General features: G+C 55.2%; 3 protein-coding genes across 6 annotated transcripts in view; 2 read left to right on the forward strand and 1 right to left on the reverse strand.

The window, feature by feature from the left end:
- Positions 1-15553, reverse strand: part of CNNM3 (cyclin and CBS domain divalent metal cation transport mediator 3) — a 45823-nt gene that overhangs the window by 3993 nt on the left and 26277 nt on the right. The window contains exon 8 of one of the 2 annotated variants that reach the window (XM_082427328.1): positions 13806-14018. The exons of the other annotated variant lie outside the window; for it this stretch is intronic. Within the exon in view, the coding sequence (XP_082283454.1) occupies positions 14005-14018 (14 nt within the window). The 3' untranslated portion in view covers positions 13806-14004. Of the gene's footprint in view, positions 1-13805; positions 14019-15553 lie in introns of those variants that run through there. 2 annotated transcript variants of the gene reach the window in all.
- Positions 558-5993, forward strand: ANKRD39 (ankyrin repeat domain 39). Of its 3 annotated transcripts, none has more exons than XM_082427377.1 (4): positions 558-777; positions 1832-1935; positions 2273-2476; positions 3381-4421. In XM_082427377.1, exons 1-4 carry the CDS (start codon positions 678-680, stop codon positions 3576-3578), a joined length of 606 nt encoding a protein of 201 aa, XP_082283503.1. In that variant the 5' UTR covers positions 558-677; the 3' UTR covers positions 3579-4421. The 3 variants fall into 3 exon arrangements, with proteins under 3 accessions (XP_082283503.1, XP_082283505.1, XP_082283504.1); XM_082427379.1 differs by having other exon boundaries at positions 562-777; positions 3467-4421; XM_082427378.1 differs by lacking the exon at positions 3381-4421 and adding an exon at positions 4910-5993 and having other exon boundaries at positions 577-777.
- ANKRD23 (ankyrin repeat domain 23) lies at positions 6714-13875 on the forward strand. Its single transcript, XM_082426199.1, is given in 12 exon segments — positions 6714-9419; positions 9514-9638; positions 9759-9957; positions 11099-11224; positions 11474-11572; positions 11662-11766; positions 11857-11884; positions 11887-11948; positions 12088-12175; positions 12178-12185; positions 12262-12279; positions 12283-13875. Coding segments are annotated over 12 exon segments (1704 nt in total). The 5' UTR covers positions 6714-9215; the 3' UTR covers positions 12925-13875.

Consider the following 15553-nt stretch of genomic DNA (forward strand, 5'->3'; position numbering starts at 1 on the left):
AATGTCTTGATACAAGAAGGTTGATTCGGCAAACTAGGTGCCCACTGTGGGGTTGAGGGTTCCAGGCCCTTTTCCCTGCCCCCGGGCCTACGTGCAGGTGCTCCCAGCGGCAGGATAGGTCATGACTACCTGCCTCCCACGGGGTTTTAGGAAGTGAGCAGGAGGGGCGAGAGGAGGGAGGGTGTCGCGCGGCCTTTCAAGTGGTCACCGCGCCGCCGCGGTGACCCGTCTTCCTGGGCCCGCGTGGTGGGGGAAAGAGGGGGGGAAAGGACCTTAGGGTGCTCCCGGCGACCCCCTGCCCTGGGGAGCCCGGTGGGACGAAGAGAACCTGAAAGGGTGCCTCATAAATGCTCCCGAACCACCCAACCCCGCCCCCCTGGGTTCCAGCGGGCGCGCCCCAGCCTCCTCTTAGCCTGGGACGCCCTCGCGTGGCCGCTTCGGGCGGGCGCGGCCAGGCACCCCCCCCCCAGGTCCCACCCCACCGCCGCGATTGGCTCCCGGGCTCAGACCCAGACGCTTGATTGGTCTGCCCCGTGGCTCGTGCGGACGCCGAGTGGTCAGACCGGGAGGGTGGGCAGCGCTGCGCCCGCCCAGCGCGCCGAGGCCCCGCCAGCGCCCGTGCCCGTGACTTTACCCGCGGCCGCAGCGCCAGCGGGTGGGACGGCGCTGAGGGCGGCATGGCGGTGCCGCGGCCTTGCGCCGAAGGCCCCTGCTGCTCCCGCCCCAGCGCGGCTCTCGGCGTGCAGCAGACGCTGGACGAGATGGACTTCGAGAGGGGTGAGGCGGGCGCGCGGCCCTACTGGCCCGGCGCCTTCCGGCGTCCCCAAGCCCCCAGGGCAAAGGAGGTGGCCGAGAACCGGGGCCCCGAGTGGGAGGCAGCCCGGGGACCTAGTCGGAGCGTTGGCGGGCGGTGGGCTCACCGCTCCCGCGTAGTGAGAGCCCGCCAGGGACCCGGCGGGAGCTCGGCATTAGAAACACCGGCTCGCGTGCAGGTCGGGAACCAGGCTTTGGTTTCAGGAACTTTCCCCAGTGGTGCGACTGGGCCCGGCTCCTCACCTGGTGCGACCCCGGGACAACCAGTCCTGCTCCCGGGTCTGCTCCTGGGCAGCAGAGTCTGCAGCCAGGGTATTGCACCCACCCCGAGGGGATGGAGCTTCAGACCAGGGGGGCTGCGTGTCGGGCACTGCAGGCGTGAGATATGGCAGAGATGGCCTCGAGGCAGGCGATGTCATCCCCACCTATGGGCTCAGCGGGCTAACTCTTTTGCCCCAGACTGTCCTTGCTGCTGCGCTCGCCACCCCCGGCTTTGTGCACAGAGCCTGGCTCTGTCTGGTTTCTCACCGTGCACAGTGCCGATCTTTGCTCCAGACGCTGCTCAGGCGTTCCAGCCAAAGCCCCTGAGTTGTGGGACGGTTCTGAGGACTCTCGGGATTCCACAGATGGGGTGACTGTTCACCATTTTGGCTGTGGTTTTCACTTTGCGCTGGCACCTGGCAATGTCCTTTTCTTCCTTTTGACTGTGACTATATATTCAAACATCTTAAACAGTACTTTATCCAGTACTGGTGTGTCTGCAGTGGGAAGAGGGGTGACTGTGTCTGCCCAATCTCCTGTCCTGGTTAGACAAGCCCCTTGTCTGTCTTGCTCACGGCGATGTCGCCAGCACCTAGCACAATCCTTGACACGGAGGAAGGAGGTGCTCATGTTAATATTTGTTGAACCCATGAATTTCCATTTTATAGATGAGAAAACAAGAGATGAGGACGTAAAGGGAGCGCTGGAAGCCCCCAGTCATTCAGCGTTATTCAGTGCTCGGGTTGTCCTTCTGCAGGAATCTGGTCTGCAGCCCTGAACGGAGACCTGGGCCGAGTGAAGTGTTTAATCCAGAAGGCAGCGGACCCCAGCCAGCCCGACTCCGCCGGCTACACGGCTCTGGTGAGCTGGGGATGAGCCTCATCGGGTTCCTGCTCTCTGGGGGTGGGGACGGGATGATGTTTGCATTTTCTCTTCTCCCACCCTTCCTCCTCTCCCAGCAGGGTTTCTGTTTAAGCATCACGTGAACCTGGGTTTTTTTAAATTAGCATAAGTGCTTTGCATTAGTTATTTAACTTCATTCTCATAAGGATTCTGCGAGGTAGGAATGGTTATTATCCCCACTTTCCAGTGGCGGAAACTGAAGCTAGGAATGAAGGCTCACCCTGGTCACCCAGGTACCGGAGGGGGCACTCCCCGCCGGGGTTCTGCCCCCTGACCCCGGCTCTGTTCCCGACAGCACTACGCCAGCCGCAATGGGCACTATGCCGTGTGCCAGTTCCTGCTGGAGAGCGGGGCCAAGTGTGATGCCCAGACCCACGGGGGGGCCACCGCTCTGCACCGGGCCAGCTACTGTGGGCACACAGACATTGCCCGGCTCCTGCTGTCGCACGGCTCCAATCCCAGGCTGGTGGACGACGACGGCATGACCAGTCTGCACAAGGTGGGTCCCCTCTCAGAAGTTTCACAGGTTGCAAGAACTTGTCTTCTCTCATTAGAAAAGTTATAACATGGGACTTCCCTGACTGTCCAGTGGTTAGGACTCGGCGCTTACACTGCCGTGGGCCCAGGTTCAGTCCCTGGTCGGGGAACTAAGATCCCGCAAGGAGTGGTCAAAAATAAAAAAGTGAAAGTTACAATGTGTTCACTGTAGAAAACATGGGGAAAACGGGAAAGCATAAAGTAGAAAATTGAAATCATTTGTAATCTCAAGTGCTCACCTCTCGTCACTTTAGGATTAACGTATAATTTTCCAGCATGTCTCCTGCGCACATAAATTAGAACTAAACGTATGGCGTCATTTTCTCTTTCTTCCCCTTAATGATGTGTCCTCAGTGCTTTTCCACGTGGTTTTCTGAAACTTGCACCCACTCTTGCTTGTCCCTCTAGCCTGCTTTCCACACTGTGATCGGAGTGATCATTTAATTAAATGTTTTCTGACTAGAAACACCTACTCACTGTGAACGGTTTGAGGAGTACAGAATGTCTACCGTGGACACAAGTTTCCCTCCCCCCCGACCCCTGGTCCCTCAGTCTTCCATGTCACCTCCCTTAAGGCATCCCCTTTTACCGATTTCTTGTGCATCTTTGAGACGCAGTTGATGCATACTTACGGCCTATGTGTGCAAACCAGTTCCTCTCTTAGCCCCACTGATTTTCTCCCAGAGTGATGGTTTAAAAAGCAGTTCTGACCATGCCATGCCTTAGAGTCCTTGGGAGGCTTGCTTTTACCAAGGCCGTAAGCTGGTTTACAGGCCCTCTGGGGTCAGCCCCTGCCTACCTGCCAGCTTCTCCTTGCCCCGCTAGTCGTCTTCAGTTTCTTGAACCTGCTTCTCTATCACTTGCAGGCCATAGACAACATCTCTTCCTATCTGGATGCCTCACATCACCCTTTTCCCTCTGACCTGTGTCTGTCCTTCCTCCTGGATTGCAGCTTCTACATCACGCCCTCAGAGAGCCTTCCCATTTCCTCAGGGGAGGACAGCTCACGCATCTGGATGCCCGGAAGCACCCTGTGCTTGACTTCTGACTCTTCTCCCCCTTGAAATTCCCTGTGTGAGCGCCATCTCACTGGAGGCAGCTGGGATTGGTCCTGTTTCCTGCTGTGGCCTCAGCACTGAGCTCAGGTGCTAAGTGAGCAGCTGGGGGTTGTTTTGTTTTGAGACCCTTGCTGATTAGAGAGGCAGGTTGCTCGTTTCTCAGTGGTCTAAACTGGTGTTGGCTTGAGTGTTTCACTGCCACAGCTCACATGATGGGCGTTGATAGGCAGGACACTGCCGTGGACAGACCTAGCTGGTGTCACCCGCGCTTGCGGCATTCTCGTGAAATCGGGGGAACGCGTGTGTGTGAGGAATGTGAATCGTCCCTTCCTTCCAGCCTGCTTGCCTCCCTCCCTTGCTTCCTTCTGCAAACATTGGCACTTTTTTTTGCCAAAAATTATTTGGAATTCATCTTACAACTGCTCACAACACACTGTTGCCTGAATTGAAGCAGTAAAATAGAGAAGCCCAGGTCTGTACTCATCAAGATAATATTTATGCTGAATAAAGATTTAGATTCAAATTTGAGATGGTGTTTGGTACTCATATTAACTTTGATACCTTTCAGGAGCCCTCGTAGCCCTTTAATTTGCCTCTTGGGAGGAGTAGGGAATATAGTGATATAACATAGCTATTCAGAGTTCGGACTTTGAGGTCAGACAGACCTGGCTTAGAATTCCCCATGCTGCCACATTAGCTCTGTGACCTTGGGTGAGTTACTCAGCTTTTATAAGCCTCAGTTTTTTCATCTATAAAGTGGAAATAATGATACTTCCTACCTCTGATGGTTATTGTAAAAGTTAAGTAAGATAATCTATGTAAATCACTTAACACTGTTCTTTTTTGGAGGATGTAGGTTAGAAATTGACATCCAGGTTGGGATCGTTGATCTCCGAGGGGACGAGGAGAAAGCTGGGTACTGGGCCTGTTTCTCTCCGCTCATCTGAAAGTTCCCAGAGGGCAGGGGCCGTGTCTGATGTGTCTTGTGCCCACGGCACCCAGCACCCTATAGACAATCTGAATGTTTGTAAAGATGCTTAGAGATCCAAGGTTCTGTCCTCGTTCTTAATGTGCAGGCCTGGGCAAAGAAGCATGGCCACTGAGCAAAGGACACAAGGAAGAAAAGCTCAAGCTGACTGCCCAAGTGGCACCAGGGTGCCCCACCACCCTGCAGCACGTCATTTCAGTTTGGCAGGGGTTAGAGGAAACCGGCTCAGACGGCCAGCGCCTCCATTTCCACGAGACCTTTTCTCGGACCAAAAGGGCCCCAGAAGTGGAGCAAAAAAGAACAGGGTCCAGTGGGGTACGGCTTTTGATCCGGGCCTCTCTCCCCACAGGCCGCCGAGAAGGGTCACGTGGACATTTGCTCCCTCCTCTTGCAACACAGCCCAGCCCTGAAGGCCGTACGGGACCGGAAGGCACGACTCGCCTGTGACCTGCTGCCCTGCAACAGCGACCTGCGGGACCTGCTGGCCAGCTGAGTCTCCCCGCTCTTGTCACGGGCTGCGTGTGGGGTACACGGACTAGCCCTCCAAGTCCCCGCCTCGGTCAGCGCCCGAGCCGCAGGGTGGGATCCTGAGGCTGGAGGACCCCGGAAGAGCCGCATTGTGGCCACTGGGGAAGCAGGGGCGGCAATTTGGTGGGGCTGCCAGTGCGTCAGCCTGGACAGATGACCGTATTCTAAATTAGTTCATGTGGAAACATCTATCCGTTTGGAAAAAATAAAGTTATATCCTTACCTCATCCCACGCACAAAAATAAATTTCGAGAAAAGACCCCAATCTGAAGATACAAAAGTATGTAAGCATGAGAAGAAATGGTGGAATATGTGACAAATGAACAGCTGCTTTCTAGCCGAGTGACCTTGGTACAAGTCACTTTACCCATCTGTCCTGCGTCCTCATTTTTTTTTTTTGCCTCACGGCATGCAGGATCTTAGTTCCCCTGACCAGGGATCAAACCCGTGCCCCATGCAGTGCAAGCACAGTCTTAACCACGGGACCGCCAGGGAAGTCCCCTGCGTCCTCATCTCTAAGGTGGGAATGACACAGTGGGGCTGCCTCGGAGTCCACATGGGGGTGAGACGAGCGAATATCCGGGGAGTGCTGGGGAGGGTGCCTGGCACCGTGCAGGCAGCGTATGGGAGCGCCCACCTCCCCAGAACCTGACCAACACTTGCGTTTATAGTAATTTCATTCGTTTTAACCGTCTGATAGACTACAAAGTGCTACTTGTTTTGTTGCATCGCTAATTGCTAGTGAGGTTGAACGCCTGTCTTCTGTGACCTTCTTGTCCGTACCCTTTGTCCATCTAAAATTTTTCTCTTTTTTGATTCATAGGAGTTATTTATGTATTCTGGATATTGATCCTTTGTTATATATATATGTACATAATTATATATATCTTTTTTCTTTTCTCTTTGATGCTGTTCTTTGTCTTAACTGTGTTTTCATCTGTTCATGGAAATTGATTACCGCCGGTGTGGACGGCAGTTTGGCAATATCTATTAAAATTTAAGTGAACAGGGCCAATACATTGATTTCTCTGTAGGTCCCTAGAGAAATATTCATCTGTGTGCACAAAGATGTTTGCTTTTGGGGGGTTTTTTTGGCCTCACCGAGCAGCTTGCGGGATCTTAGTTCCCCGACCAAGGATCGAACCCATGCCCCCTGCAGTGGAAGCGCTGAGTCCTAACCACTGGACCGCCAGGGAAGTCCCCAAAGATGTTTATTTACAGAGGCATTTTCAAAAATGTGGATTGGAGCATGGGGTGTAATGTACAAAAAAAAAAAAAATTGCAGAGATAACCTAAGTGTTCGCAGCAGGGGGACGGTGCGGTTCTGGCACTTTGAGCGCAGCGTATGCTAATGTGGAAAGAGTGCCGAGTCGCGGTTACGTAAAGTATGTAGAAGCATGTAGCTGCGTACACACAACACACAGGAGGAGCCTCGGGAGGCTGTGTGTTAAACTGTACCCATGGGTTCCCCGGGCTCCACGGCAAGAGTGCTTAACCAAGGGGGTCCTGAGCTTGATTTGCTATGTTTGGATTTTCTACCAGAAGTAAATTTTTTCTTTGATAAGTTATACCAGTATTAAGTCAATACCAGTTAGTTTCATGTGAATACCGATAAGTCTTCTGCTGAGAACTTGAGGCAGCCTGTCGGTGCCCTCGCCCTCGGACGTTGGAGGAGAGGAGTCTGTGTGTGTGGCCGGCAGTGGAGTCCAGAGCTGAAGTCTGCTTGTTCTTGTCAGTTTCCCCCCTCACTCTCCTCCAGGTAACGGTCTCCCTCCTCAGGACCACCGGCAAGAATCAGCTTTGACAAAAACACCCTGGAGCATAAGGATGGTGTTTCTCTCCAAAGCTCTGGGCTCCCTGGGTCTCAGAGCTGGGAAGCAGTCACCAAGAAGCCAGCTGTGGGTGGGGCCTCGGGCTGCCCTGGATCCATGGTTCTCCCTCCCACTGGCTTGTCCTGGTCATCTCTGCTCATGTTGCTCCAAGTCTTATTCACTAGGAAATCTGATAGCTAGTGAATAAGACTCCAGAATCGGAGAGACACGAGCAATCAGATTTCCCTTCAAAGGTCAAGGCAGAATTCAAGGCACAGCTGGGTGGAAGATGTGCTTGGTGTCTTAGGGAGAATTAGGAAGTTTGGCTTTGGTAGCTGCAGACGGATTGCTTTGCAACTGGATTAATGGTTAGCGTTCGTACTTGGGCCTGGAGCGGATCTGAACCTCACCTTCCTGGCGACAGGTGTCTCTGTGCCCAGGTCCACCAGGTCCCTGGTGGGGGGGACCTGCGTGTCGGCCGTGGGAGGCTCTTCAAGAGGCATGAGGGGCTGATGACGGGCTGGGCTTGGCTCCTGATGGTGGCCTAGCTTAATTGTTGACCTTGACCGTCACAGTGGTGACGGAGCAGTGTGGGTATCTGGGGAAGGAAACCTGAGGGAGCAGGATGGGTATCTGGGCAAGGAAACCACCACCAGGAGCAGCCCGGGCGGCCTGGAAACTGGCTGGGAGTTGGGAAATCACTTGATCTCCTCCTGTAGCAGCCAGGAAGCTTCCTGAGGCAGAGGTCGGCCTCTTGTGCCTGTCCTTTAGAGGTCCTCTTTAGGAGTCTGGCTTCCTTTTGCCGGGGCAGTTGGGCTGGGTCTCCCAGGGTCTCAGGCAGCCAGACCTACAGCAACATGGAGGCTCACTTCTTTTTCTCGAGGGCATCTACACTTAGGAGAATGGGAGCTATTTCCCCCTGAACCTGGGCTGGTGGCCCAGCACCCAGGATGTGTGTTTATTGGTTGAATCACTTCTGAGTAGGTGTGGGGGGGATGGCACAGGTGCAGGATGGGGGGTGTCTGAGGATGCAACTGACTCAGCTCAAAACAACTCTTTCTCCCGCCCGCAGTGGGCTGTGTGCCCACGCCGGTATTTTGGTGGGTGTTACAGAGCCACTGAGTTGTCTGGCGGGGGCCCGAGCCTCTGCCCTGCGCCCCCGGCCCCCGACAGCCCTCTTATAAAAGGGCTGAGCTGCTCGGCTCCTCTCACTGGGGGCGTGAGGAGCAGGGGGGACCGTGGACTTCGTCAGCATCCAGCAGTTGGTGAGGACCTGGAGCGGAGGCCAGACAGTGGTCTGGGCACCCCCAGACCGTCTCAGCAGAATGCGGAGGTAGGTTGGGCAGCTCCTTTCTGGTGCCTGAGGTTTTAGGAGTAGAAACCTGTAGTTCTTTTCTGGCCTGTGTGCCTAGTTCTCATGTGAGGTGGTGAAGGGTTAAGGAGCAAGAGAGACACACCGTGAGAACGGCGTCTGGCGATGGTAGACGAGAAAATCCTTGCGTGTGATGGCCAAAGAGGAACGGGAAGTGGCAGGTGACCCCGGAAGACACAGGTGTGGCTGGGTGTCGGTTGAGCTCAACTGTGTTGATGGTCTTTGCTGGGGAAATGGTCTGGAGGGTCTGGCTGCCTCGGCTGGGGACAAGGAGAAGGGTGCTCGAGTTCCCTGGGCAGTGTGAGAAGCAGGCACATCAGTGACACTTCGGGATGTCTGTCGTGAGGGACGGGGCATGGAGGGTAGCGAGGCCCGGGGCGTCACTTGGCCCCACAAGCCCCACTGTGGGCCAGGGCCCTGCCGGCCGCAGCCCAGGACAGCCGCTGCTGGGAGGCGGGTTGCAGGGCCCAGGAAGTGTTAGGCTGCCTGAGTTTGCTTTAGAAGGGAATGGAATGTAGTTCTACGTGGCTGGAAGCCCTAGGCTCTGCCCTCAGTATCATTCCAGCCTTTTCTCTCCCCTCAACGTGCTTATTCCTCAGGGCTCCCCAGCCGCTGAATCACGGGGCTGGGGGCCAGGGGAGGAAGAAAAGAATGGACCATTGTTTGGTGGGGTCTGCCCTAAGCACAGCCCCGGTAAGTCATTTCATCCTTATAGCTCCAAGAGGTAAGTGCTAGTGTTACCCCATCTTATTATGAAGAAACATAGCTTCACGAAGAGCCAAAATTTGAACGTAGGAATTCAGAATTTTATCCGGGAGGCATCTCCCCTGTCCCCCGGGCTTGGAGTCAGGTGGCAGTGTGGTGTGATGGGGTAGGAATGTAAGGACAACAGCCCACGAGGGAGGCCCTGAGCTCACCTGGACGCAGCCCAGCAGCATAAATAGATGCGGCGTCAGGCCCCCGCCGCCAGGCTCCCGCTGACAGGACAGAGTGAGCAGCAGTCGGCCCCCGGGCCTCGGGCAATGCTGCAGGTGGTGAGAGCCAGCGACAAGCACGGGGGTCAGGGAGCCGCCCGGGGCTCGGTCTGCCATGGAGCTTTGAGAGGGGTCAGGCCAGCTCTCAGATCCACATCCAGATCACTAATCTCTGTACGTCAGCTCCTGGCAGGACTCCCGTCTGGCACAGTTGTGTTTTATAAGGGCACCTCCTAATTTTTCTGGTTCTTTATCTTTGTTCCTATAGGTAAGTGGAGAGAGAGTCGAAAGGAAAGAATTGGGACGTGGACATGGAGTGTCTGATCCTGGAGGCTGGGGCCCCAGGAGGCCGAGGCCCGGGAGAGGCAGGAACTGGACGAGGAGAGGAGGAGAGTGAGTGGCGGGGGGCAGGGGGCACGGGCAGGCAAAGCGGGGGCGCCGTGAGCCCGGGGCTCGGGGTCTGACAGCCTGGGCGCGGCGCTTCTCCTGCAGCTGGGAAGACAAGGGTTAGAACAACCAAGAGCTGCCCCAGGGTTGCCGTGGCCAGCAGCCAGTGGCTGGCATGGTCCTGTTTCTGCCCCAGCTTGAAAGATTCAGCAGTCCCAGAGCTAACTTGGAGAGCCTGGCTGACCTGGAAACGTTGGTTCAAAGACGGAGAGAAAAGCGACTGAAACGCAGAGTCCCCGCCAGGGCACCCGAGCCTGAGGTCAAGGTGAGCGGGAAGGCTGGTGCGTGGGAGTGCCACACCAGGGCTGGAGTGCCTGAGCAGGAGCGCCCCCCACCCCAACCCTGTGGGAGGCCTGGGGAGGAGTGACACTGCCGCCGCGGCTGCACAGCCCGCACCTGGGGGCCCTACGCCCCAGACGTTGTTTTCCACGGCTGCTGCCGGAACCAAGTACCCCAAACTGGGGGCTTAAACAACAGCTATTTATGGTCGTCTCAGAGGCTGGAAGTCCAAGATCAAGGAGTCGGCAGGCAGGGTTGGTTCCTTGTGAGACTCTGGGGGTGGATCCGTCCACACCTCTCCCCAGCTTCTGGGGTTGGTGGTGTTCCTTGGCTTGTGGCCTTGTCACCCCGATCTCTGCCTCTGAGCTCACGTGGCCTTCTCCCTGCCTGCGTGCCTGTGTCTAAAGGTCTGTCCCCTCTCAATAAGGACACCACTCGTATTGGACCGGGGCCCACCCTACTCCAGTATGACGGCATCTTAACCGATTACAGCTACAATGACCGTTTCCAAATAAGGTCACGTTCTGAGGTACTGGGGTTAGGACTTCAACAATATGAACCTGGGCTGGGGGGCGGAACACAAGTCAGTCCGTAACCCTGCCCCGTACCTATTCAGTCAGAATCTTCTGGGGGCAAGTTTTTTTGTTGTTGTTTTTTAATTAATTTATGTATTTTTGGCTGTGTTAGGTCTTCATTGCCGCGCGTGGGCTTTCTTTAGTTGTGGCGAGCGGGGGCTACTCTTCATTGCCGTGTGTGGGCTTCTCATTGCGGTGGCTTCTCTTGTTGCGGAGCACGGGCTCTAGGCGAGCGGGCTCAGTAGTTGTGGCTCGTGGGCTCTAGAGTGCAGGCTCAGTAGTTGTGGCGCATGGGCTTAGTTGCTCTGCGGCATGGGGGATCTTCCCGGACCAGGGCTCGAACCCATGTCCCCTGCATTGGCAGGCGGATTCTTAACCACTGCGCCACCAGGGAAGTCCTGGGGGCAAGTGTTTAAATCTATTATTTGTATAAGCCAACAGTGCGCTGGTCCTCCGCCAGCTCTTTGGAACCACTTGGCTAGACTGGTGAGGCGGTGTGTCCCAGAGGCCTAGTGTGGGGAGTGAGTTGGTCTCGTCCTTGAACTTATCCAGCCGCAGCCCCTGGCCCAGCTGGAGCCCGTGGACCTGGAGGCGTTCCTGAAGGCAGCTGCTGAGAACCAGGAGGCCCTGACTGACAAGTACCTGACAGACGGAGGGGACCCCAATGTCCACGACAAGGTAGCGAGGGTGGGTGCAGGCGTGCGGCCTTCAGCGTGGTCCAGTCAAGAGCCTAGGAAACTGCAGGGCTTTTCTGTTTTATGGGGCACGAGTCCCATGAGGCCTCCTGAGTCTGGAGGGAGAGGCCCTTCACACGACGGGGGAGTAAGCAGCTCTGTTCAGGGCACCAGCTCTGGGAACAGGGTCGCAGGTGGGACCTCCGGGGGTGGCCGTGCTCCCTGCACCTAACTCCCGTCCGCACCACCCCAGCTCCACCGCACGGCCTGGCACTGGGCCTGTCCGAAGGGTCACAGCCAGCTCGTGAACAAGCTGCTGGAGGCGGGTGCCACCGTGGACGCTCAGGACTTGGTGAGAACCAGGGAAGGGCCATCCGCACGGCAGACCCCCCGCCTGGCATCTCTGCAGGTCAGGGTTACTCTGGTGCTTTTGTTTTGCAGCTGGACGGGCCCCCTGTGTTCTGGGCCTGCCGCAGAGGGCACCTCAACATCCTCAAACAGCTGCTTAACCGGGGCGCCCAGGTCAATGCCCGGGACCAGGGGAGGGCACAGCTGCGGGGTGGCCCGATGCTCTTCCTGGGGTCGGGACACGACCTTGCCAGCTTGGAGTGACACTGACCCTCACCGCTCCCGTAGATCTGGAGCATGCCCCTGCACGTGGCCGTGCGCACTGCGACTGCCTGGACCGCCTCGTCGCCTGCGGGGCCCGCGCTGACGCACAGGACAAGGTAGGTGTCTGGCTGTCCCGGGCTGGGGCGGCTCCACCCCCGGGAGCCACGACTAAGGCAGCCTGAGCTCAGCGACAGTACCTGCTGACCTGACCCTCCCCGGGAAGCGGAGGTGAGGACAACGTCCCCTTCTCGACAGGAAGGGGACACGGCTCTACACGAGGCGGTGCAGCCCGGCCACTACAGAGCCATGGAGGTGCTGCTGCTGTACGGGGCCGGGCTGGGCGTGCGAACGCAGTGAGTGCAAGCAAGCAAGCGGGGCGGGCAGCTCCGGGGAGGAGAGCGGGGACTCACCCGGCGTCCTTGTCCCCAGGCTTCAGTGACCCCAGTGTAGCTGACCCAGGACTGGCAGTGGGGCATCCGGGAAGCACTGCAGGCCCACGTGGGGCACCCCCCGTACCCGGTGCCGCCAACAGCCGATCCTCGGGGCCACTCGCAGCCACCATTCCATCCCGTCACCTCCGCCCCGTGCCACTCACGTGTCTCACCCGCGTGGTCCTCCCTTGGTCACGACTCTCCGCTCAGGGCTGATTCTGCGCCTCCAGGCAGCCCTGTCAGACCAGGGGCGGCTCCACGCCTGGCAGGTGGCAGAGCAGCCTCCCTGGCTTCCCGTCCCAGGCTGAGCTGGTCCCCGCCGGGGCGCGAGCTGGGGGCTGACGCAGAGGACCCGGGGGTGGCAGGCGGGTGCAGAAAACAAAGTGGGTCCAGACGAGGGGCTGCGGAGGAGCGTGGGGACCGAGGACGGAGCAGCACGGGAACAGCCTCGAGCTCCCTGGGGCCGGTGCCAGGGCTCCTCGGTGCCCACTGGTCCCCGGTCCAGGAGGCGGCTAGGCTCTGCCCTCCCCCAGGGCCCTCCAGCCACCAGGTGGTGACTCGGTGCATGGCCAGCAGCAGATGCCCTCGGGCGCAGGTTTCTCCAGGGGCCTCCGTGCCTGGTGGGTCTGGCCGTCTGGAGGGGGCTGCTGGATGGCTTTGAGCACACCCTGCACAGAAGACCAGCCCCAGCCTGCTTGCCTCAGAAGCTCCAAGGCCGACGAGCTGGAGCTAATGTTTGTTTATTTTAGGGAAACCCTGTGCCCTCTGTCGAAGGCTTCAGACAGGCCTGCCCGCTGCCCTCTGGTTGGCTATCTATCTGGTGGCTCGCCTTGTAGGGGGACGCGCCTGCGTGCTGGGGATTGCTTGCGGCCCACTCAACTTTTGGGGCGGTGGCCTGTAACCCTACTCTGCCTCCGGCGCTGACGTCACCCCGGCCCTGGTACTGGAGTGCGTGCTCTCACCTGGCCCCTGCAGCCGCGGCCGTGCTGCTTCACCCTAACCCTCGGAGGCAGGACGTGGAGGGCTCTGAACTCACCTGCTCCTTTCCCTCCTCCACCGACTGGGGGTGGTCCGAGGCCCCACCTCCACACGCTCCCCTAAAGCTTCCCCCTCTCACTGTCCTTTCCCAGTCACGCTGCACTGGTGCAGACCTGTGCTGTAGTGCTGGCAGGCAGGGTCCTTACATGCCAGGTGAATCTGAGAACAGCTCTGCCCTAAACTGAGAACCACAGGCAGAGGGTTGGGCTCCAAGATGAAGGTTAGCCTCCCTCACATAAGGAACCTGGGTTGATATCCGTTTTGCAGCAGTTATTTTTAGTCTAACTGGTGGCCTTCTCAGGCCAAGGACAAGGCAATTTCTATTCTGTGAAAAAGCTGACAAGAGCTCCCAACGGGGGCCACACGCCTTCCCCTCACATGGGCAGCTCCTGCCCTGTCCTGACAGAGCCCCGCGCACCCAGACGCTGGGGCCATGGGAGAAACAGGCGTTCAAGTCCATGGACAAGACACTTCCCATCTAGGAAATGGGGACACTTAAGTGACTGACAGACAAAAATACCTTTTTATACGTATCAGTATTTTTTGTTCATTAAAACTTGTTGATTATCCGTCACGGCCTGGTTGTTTTTTCTGGGCTGAGAGGGGCCAGTTCCTCAGAAACTCAAGCCTGATAACCATGCCGGCCTGACAGCAAGACAGGTCCCCAGGGGCAGAGCAGGTAGGCAGGGCGGTCTAGGGCTTCTCAGCCTAGACTGCCTATTAGAATCAAGAGGGAAGATTTTAAAACTCCTGATGTCCAGATGGATTAAATCAGAATCCCTAGGTTTGGAACCAGATATCAGCATTATCATACAGACGACACGCTTGTCTATGTAGGAGATCCTAAGGAAGCTACAAAACCAAAAAAACACGGACTTTCCCAGCGGCCTAGAAGTTAAGACTCCGCACTTCCACTGTGGTAGGGGAGGAGCACAGGGTTGATCCCTGGTCGGGGAACTAAGATCCCGCATGCCACGTGGCGCAGCCAAAAAAACAAAAAAAAACCCCACCTAGAATAAGGGAGTTCCAGCAAGATCTCAGGATACAAGATAAACACAAAAACCTTTTTTCTACATACTAACAATGACTCTGAATCTGAATACTAAAATTAAACACACAGTACCATTTGTAATTGCTAAAAAGAAAACCCACTTAGGTGTAAATCTAATAAAACATCTAAGGACCTATATGCTGAAAACTACAAAATGCTGATGAATGACACCAAAGATTTAAATAAATGGACACATACACATGGATTGAAAGATGCAACTGAGTAAAGATGTCAGTTCCACCCAAATTGATACACAGGTTTAAGGCAGTTCCTACCAAAATCCCAACAAGATTTTTTTTTTGTATATTTAGACAAGGTTATTTTAAAATTTAAAACTAAAACAACTCTGGAAAAGAACAAAGTGGGAGAAATCAGTCTACTTGATTTCAGGACCTATTAAATAGCTACAATAAGACAGTGTGGTACCAGTGAAGAGACAGACGCATCGGTCAAAGGAACAGAATAGACAACCCAGAAAGAGAAACAGCAAATATGCCAAAAGATGCAAAAGTTATTCAATGGAGGAAAGATATGCTTTACAACAAATGGTGCTGAAAGAACTGGACATCTATAGGCAAAAAAAAATTTAAAAAAAGAAACTTAAAATGGATCACGAACTTACATGCAAATTAAGACTATAAAATTTTAGAAAAAGAAAAGACAATCTTCACAATCAAGGACTAAAGAATTCTTAGACATGACACCAAAAGCATAATCCATAAAAAAAAAAAATCAGTAAGTTGTAATTCATCAAAATTTTAAACTTTCGCCCTGCAAGAAATCCTGTTAAGAGGATGAAAAAATAAGCTACAGATTAGGAAAAAATATCTGCAAACCAAAAACCGAATAAAGCCTAGTATTTAGAATATATAAAGAATTCTCAAAACTCAGCAGTAAAAAAACAATCTATTTAGAAAATGGGCAAAAGACATGAACAGACATTTCACAAGGTGAAACAAGCACATGAAAAAATATACATTAGCCATTATGGAAATGCAAATAAAACCCACAATGAGATAGCACTACACACCTACCAGAGTGGCTAAAATAGAAAATAGTGACAATACCAAATCCTGGAGAGGATTTGGAAAAACACTCACACATTGCTGGTGGGAATGTAAAGTTGTACAGGCACTCTGAAAGAGTTTGGCAGTTTCTTTTAAAACTTAAAGATGCAGTAACCATACAACCTGGCAATTGC

This window comes from Balaenoptera physalus (genome assembly GCF_965194825.1).
Source record: "Balaenoptera physalus genome assembly, chromosome: 15".
NCBI classification, from domain to species: domain Eukaryota; kingdom Metazoa; phylum Chordata; class Mammalia; order Artiodactyla; family Balaenopteridae; genus Balaenoptera; species Balaenoptera physalus.